At 39.2% G+C, this 6832-nt stretch overlaps 1 protein-coding gene across 1 annotated transcript; it reads right to left on the minus strand.

The window, feature by feature from the left end:
• Positions 1–33: 33 nt before the first annotated feature.
• BicC (protein bicaudal C) lies at positions 34–3193 on the minus strand. Its single transcript, XM_017620636.1, has 11 exons — positions 3124–3193; positions 2984–3063; positions 2582–2908; positions 2396–2521; positions 2198–2308; positions 2014–2121; positions 1784–1946; positions 1470–1710; positions 754–1354; positions 348–699; positions 34–284 (listed from the first exon to the last, which is right to left on the minus strand). Exons 1-11 carry the CDS (start codon positions 3188–3190, stop codon positions 34–36), a joined length of 2427 nt encoding a protein of 808 aa, XP_017476125.1. The 5' UTR covers positions 3191–3193.
• Between the last annotated feature and the right edge of the window lie 3639 nt (positions 3194–6832).

Below are 6832 nucleotides of genomic sequence, written 5' to 3' on the forward strand. Positions count from 1 at the left end.
GAAAGGAGTTTGTTCAACAGTAAGTCTTCGCTTTTACCACTGATTTGAAGGACGTCGCTCCGCACCCGGTGCTGCTGAGCCCGAAAAACGTGGCGATGAGTTGTTTGACTGAGGCGCCGAGGCAATTGGCATGCCCGCATTAGTGGCATCATTGGCCTGCAATGTGTTAATTGCCAGCAGCAATTTTCTGCGGGCACCAAAAGCCGTTATGCCCAATTCCAACAAATTATCTTCGGTTAAAGTTGTGAACATTTCAAGATCGATTTCATTGGTAACAAATATTTCTGAAAGAAAGCGATTAAAATGAAGTTATTATACTTTTACTTAGTATTCCTATGATCAGCTACTTATGTAATGCTCCAAGCCGAGGCTTGTCAATAGCGTATGTATGTCCTTGTGTTGGGACAATTGCAGTCGTCGATTTGTCGGTGTTGCATCCATCAAACCTACAGTCATACCGAGCGCGTAGGGAGTAATCGATGGGCCGCTTGGCCCAGCACCGCCACCAAAGTTCATGCTGGCTACGTTACGCGGCCACAAGCTGTCATCGACACTCTCCAATATTCCTGGTGATGTTCGGCTCAACGCCATGCCAGCCCAATTTGGGGTAGGGGTTCGCAATTCACCACTTATAGGTGGGCGCTCCATGGCTTTGAAGCCCATGGCACGTTTCATATCAAAGTCGAAAATACGATTTTGCTGCAAGCAAAAAGTTTATAAAAGTGATAAATATTTTTGAAAAAATCATCTCACCTTCGCTTCATAATGCAAATTGCGATAACTTTCTGCGCTTCCCGGCATCAGAGGTGCCCCAAGCGGTCCTGAAGCCCCCAATCCCAGCAATACACCATCACTGGAACGTCGACCCATACGACCACAACCAGCTTCGCTGCTATAGGTCGAGTCGGGTGAGTACTGCCCACGCGAACCTATCTCACCTGCACCTCCACTTGGTATCGGCAGGCGATTGCTACAGCCGCCGCCGCCGCCGCCGCCTCCGCCAAACGGCGGATAGACTTGTTCCAGCGAAGTGGTGCTGCTGCTGAAACTTTGATAGCCGCTAGTGTTGTGGCAGCTGTTCCGTGGCGACACCTGTTGTTGCTGCGGCTGCAAAGCAGTCTGCTGAGCGCGCTGTATCGGAGCGTTCGGCGATGTCACATGCACGTAACTGTTGTGTGTTGTGTTGTGGGTCGGCTGCGGGCGACTGAAGCTGTTGTTGTGCATTGCCACGTACTTTTGAGTGGGTGGGCAGACGTTGGCAGCGGTGCAAGCACCGAAACCAGGCGGATATGATTTGCTGTTGTTGTTGTTGTTATCGTTGTTGTTGTTATTGTTAATCAACAAATTATTGTTACTATTANTTTTGAGTGGGTGGGCAGACGTTGGCAGCGGTGCAAGCACCGAAACCAGGTGGATATGATTTGCTGTTGTTGTTGTTGTTATCGTTGTTGTTGTTATTGTTAATCAACAAATTATTGTTACTATTGTGCAATTGACCATTGCTGCCATAGGGTGACATCTGCAATTGGGCCGTTAGCAGGCCAGGGGTCCTCGGGCTATCAGGATAGCCAGCCAGCATTGAAGTCAACATTGTGCGATATCCAAGGTTGAAATCTTTATCTCTCGGTGCGAAATAGCTCTCTGGAATAGTCGCCTTCATAAGCGGTGTGCTGAGACGCAATATCTCTTGACGCGCCTCGTAAATTTTGTCTATGATAACAAAGGAGGAATAATGAATGAACAATCTTCCTACAGCCGTTCCACTCAATTGAACGTCACTTACCTATAAATTTTTCGACACCCTTTACAACAATGGCCAAAGTGCTTTGTCTTTGCTTCTGGCGTAGTGATATATAAACGCCATATTTCGTGCTGAGGCCTATTATTTCAGAGGCATTGTTTTGATTGTCCGGAAAATCGAAAATCAATGCAATTGGTAAATTACCCTTTGTCGAATAGGAAATAGACGTAAGTTTCCCAACTCGTATTCAATTAACTTTAATTTCAACTTACAAGTAATTGTTGTCGTGCCTTGTAGACACCGTCGATAGTCCCAGTAATAGTCACTTGAGATTTTTTTAATGGTTTGACATTCATGTCCGAGAGATCAGGGAAAATAATCTAAATACGAAGCACACAAATAAAAATTCCTGCAATTACGGCTGAGAGCCGCATTTATGTAATTACAGAACCTCACCTTAGTCCTTGTACGCTCCATAATACCTAGCAAATGCGAGTTATTTTTGCCCTTCACAATTTCATGATGCTGGGGCGAGATTTCCAGTTGCATCTGCACTAAGATTTGGTTCTGAAAACATAAAGGCATTAGCACATTTACACATATTTGAAGTATTTCTTTTTTTTTTGTTGATGATGATGACTTTTTTAAACTTACAGCAATGTTTTCGCATGAGAAATTAATCAACATTTGTGTTGCATCCTGTACTTTGGTGGCTTCCTTCTCAGAGCCCTTGACAAGAACCAAGGAAGAGTGGAGTTTGGGACGAGACGAAAAGATGACCTAACCAAATTTTGATTTTCAGTAGTGACCAGCATTTGCGAATTATTGTAGACTACTTACTTGTACGTTATAGTTTGCCTCAACCAACTTGACATAAGATGTCTCATGATCGGGCTGGGGACGCCCTGGTGCCAAGACTGGCAATTCGAATGAGATAAGCAGTGGCGTTGAGAGACGAACCAAAGCACGTGCACGCTCAACACCCTCCAAAGAACCGCACAAAGAGACCTGATTGGACTTCTCGGTTGGATTGGAACGATTCGAATCGGGAAAATGGATATGCGTTGCAGTATCCTCCATAATACGCTTTATATTATTACCACCGCGTCCAATAATATATGAATGATCTGTGTAAGATACATCCATTTTCATGATGACGCGAGTGCCCTGAGGAGAGATGGAATTTTGTTTAAAAAAAAAAGAATAATTTCAAGGAAATGCATAGAATCATAGAATTTATACTCTTGAGTCCAAATTCGCAAGAACACGCTCCTTGGCCTTTTGTACTTCTTCGATGCGTCCAACTATTCGCACATGTGGATCTGAAATATGAGTATTTATTCACGAATCTCACATCTAAAAGATGAAAGCAAATATCTTACCCTTTTTGCTTTTAGCGCCAATTTTGAGGCGGCACGGCCAACTAATATAAGTCTCAGTAGATTTCATAACCTAAATTTATCAGAAATTTGTTTACTTTGTAAAAAGGGTTAATTCGAATATTTCAAAAATAAGACTTACACTCTCAAAAAAATACTCAGCGCCATTCATCCCCTCAATCGCGCTGTCCTCTGTAAGCAATCAATTTATCTTGAATATCTTTTTAATGCACATTAATAGTTTTTCCACTTACCCATTAGCATCTGCTCCAACTTTTGACGATCCACCTTGAAACGCTCCGTATGCAAGTCATCCGGATTGGCTACACCCAACTTCAATGCGATCGCTCGTATATCGCTCCAATCGCTATCCGCAGACGAGATTTCGCTTTGCGTTTCACTTGGTGCTCCACTAGATGGTGCGCCCAACGAGTGAGCGGCACTTGAAGTAGCCGGTGCAACGGTAGTTACCCCTCCAGCGGCCGTGGAGTAAATTAGCTGGTTTATTTGCGCACAGGACAACATTATTCCCGTTGTTGCTATTCTTTAATTGTTTGTGATTTTAGTTAAAAGGTGAACTTAACACAATCGGTAAACAACTTTGTGTGGTCGTTAGCAAAATTTTGTATTGTCCGCTCTGAGAGATCAGCTCCGTTAACTCGTCGTTTGGGAGTTTAAGTTATTTAGTTGGTGTTTAAAAGGAGTGAAGTGGTTTACTGAAAAACAAATGAACTTAGACTTCTCTATGTCAAGTGGATGTTGTTGTAAGATGTATCGCTTGGCATATTTGGAGATTTTGACCAATTAGCTCACAAACACTTAACAAAAAGTTGAGAATTTAAGCTCTGAAATACAGTACTGCAAATTGGTTATCGTGACTTATGCATCCATGTGAGCTAATATCAATTGAGACGGATTACTTAGTATGCAGAACTGAGGGTTGGACACTTTTGCCATAACTTGAGGAAACATTTATCGTCTTGTTATGTATCCCGAACGATATCCCGCTCGACTATTCGTCTGCGCAGGAATGCTAAAAAAAATTAGTCCGGCGGCATCATTCTAGCCGGTTTAAACGAAACCCAGACGATTGCAACCTAATCGATGTAAAGCAAGGCGAAGACGACCGATAGAGGTAGGTATACAATTGCAGTCAGAGACGATATCGTCTGCTGACCAATCGTTCATGCGGTCTTTCGTGTGTGATACATAGATAGACAATTAATTAAAAGAGGTATGCACTGCAACCAAGAGATCTATTGTGCCCCGGGTTGGAGATATGTACATAATAATGCTGCTAACTTTTGTGCAAATTTCCCAGTACACGCTTGAATTAGTTGACTATTTGCAGAACTCCAACAACTATTTTTTTTTTCTTTTATTTCAACCCTGTTGTAAAAATTGGATAATCGCAAAAATCGATAAACGTTAAGCCTGCGCAATGTAATGGCAGGAAAGAGTGTTGGATAAAAACAAAACACCCCGATCGCCATTTTCCCCCTAAAGACTCCTATACCAAGGCATGCTTTCAATGCAATGTAAAAATAACAAGTAATTTTTGGCAAAAAAAAACGACTTCAACTCTCATTAAAAAAAAAAATATATATATATATATCTCATGATCCACTGATCGGATCTTAACCAGATTAGTATGGGACCACCTCTGGGACACTACCTTTCCGATGCAAGAATTATCGAAATCGGTTAACGTGGACCACGGTAACCTACATAAAAAAATATATATATATATAAAAAATAAAAAAATAAAAATATTCCGACGAACTGATAACCTCCACCTTTTTTGGAAGTCGGTTAAAAATATTAAAAATGCATTACTTAACTACAGGCAGTATATTACACCGCGCAAAAGGATGGGCCAAGTCGAGTGAATTTGTGTTTTTATTTTTTCTCTGTGACGTCACAAGCGTTTTTAAAGGACTTTGAAATGTGTAAAAATTAGTAACTAGAAAAAAAATAATATTGAAAAAATTTAGTGCCATGCAGAAAAACAGTATGTATGTATATCAAACTAAAGAGAAAATTCTATAGAATTAAAACAGATAAAATTTGTTGGTGCATAAGGCCGAGTAGGTATATATTGAAAATGTCCTTCTAAAATTTTACCCTCGAATATTCCTGAAATTTTGCACTATTTATTGTTGAAAAAATTATATATTAACTCATTAAATGCGAAAGCAAAAGAGGAAATTTCGAGGAACCAAATTTTGGAAGATACTAAAAGAGAGGATATGTACAAAACCCCACAGTAAAAAGTTTCGACCTCTATCAAGGGGTGTCTGCATGACATGTTACATATACACTCGTGAATCTTTGTTATGTAATAAAAATTTTCATAACAACAATATTAGTCCGCGAAATTCGAGCGTTACTTATATATAAGTTAAGGGCTTTATAACCTCAACCACACCCTGGAATTTTGTCTTTCTCACTTTATTAGCATAAAAAATAAAATTAGCTAAAAAGAAATTTCAATACCTATTCGTCCTTGTGAACCAAAAATTATTTTGTTTAATTCTACAGAATTTTCTTTCTACATTGCACTGAATATTTTTTTAATAGTTTTCGGTATTAATCTTAATCTTAAAACTAGAAAGTCTCTTTAAAAAAGATTTTGGCGCCAGAGAGAAAAACTAAACACGCAGTTTGACTGTATTTGGCCCATAGTCTCGTGAGTGCATTTTAATTTTATATTTTTTTTTGTCGCCGTGTTATTATAGCAAATGGGATAAATATTTTTTCATAAAATTCACAGCTATAAGCGAAATCATTAACTTAGATACTTAGTAAGTAAACGGCGCGTTTGGAAAGAATTGTGTATTATTATAAAAAAAAAAGTTAATTCCTTTGGAGATTGAGCCCTATGGCGGTGCCCAAAACTAAATGATTTTTCTAACTGCAAGTTCGGCAGCATAAGTATGTATGCTTATATCAGCTAAATAAGTTCATAATTTACAACAATTAAATTAGGTGCCAGCGAACATTAAATAAATTTTTAACCAAATAAAATAAAATTAAACTACCCACGATTTAACAGATTTAAAAGAAGCCAATCTTTCGTATTAAATACATACCAGATTTTGTGCTTTTATTTCTGGTGTAGTTAACCTTCAAAATGGCGATCGCAATGCGGTCACCATGTGATGCGTCTTCATAAATTTGTATGCACGAAATTACAACTTAGCACATGCTCCTTTAACGAAATTACTAATACTAAATTCCGAGAGTTTAGCGCCCACGCCAGGTTTGTCACTAAAAAATTAGCTCCTATGTATATAAAACAAAAAACCTGCTTTTGGCTATTAAAATTGCAAAGCACTTCACACTCAGTAACTAATTGGAATTTATGACCTCAACTACATGTGGTCCTTCCAGTTGATAACCGCTAACTCCTGCACAACTTTCGCGCCTTTACAATTGGCAATACCACGCACGTAATACAACTATTGGAACTTGGAAATTACTTTATAAAATATTTGGTATTTTACCTATTTAGAAAAATATACCCTTTTATTCACTTAATAGCAAATAAATTTGGTAAATCCAGAAAGTATAGTTGCAGAAAACGCGCCAACTCGTCAATCACCGTAGCCAGCCAAAAGTTCAAAGTGTATTTAGTAGACAAGTCGTTGGCAAAATATTTACGAAACCTTTTTTATACACAAATCGGCTTAGAATATGTGTGACACAAGTC

Source organism: Rhagoletis zephyria, unplaced genomic scaffold (genome assembly GCF_001687245.7).
Source record: "Rhagoletis zephyria isolate East Lansing unplaced genomic scaffold, Rhagoletis_zephyria_1.1 Rzeph_scaffold_02216, whole genome shotgun sequence".
Taxonomy (NCBI): domain Eukaryota; kingdom Metazoa; phylum Arthropoda; class Insecta; order Diptera; family Tephritidae; genus Rhagoletis; species Rhagoletis zephyria.

Coding starts and splice junctions, on each gene's coding strand:
- BicC (XM_017620636.1), bottom strand. CDS start 3,190: ATGAAATCTACTGAGACTTATATTAGTTGGCCGTGCCGCCTCAAAATT. Junction 3,064..3,123: donor TGGCGCTAAAAGCAAAAAGG/GTAAGATATTTG, acceptor CTCATATTTCAG/ATCCACATGTGCGAATAGTT. Junction 2,309..2,395: donor TCTCATGCGAAAACATTGCT/GTAAGTTTAAAA, acceptor TTATGTTTTCAG/AACCAAATCTTAGTGCAGAT.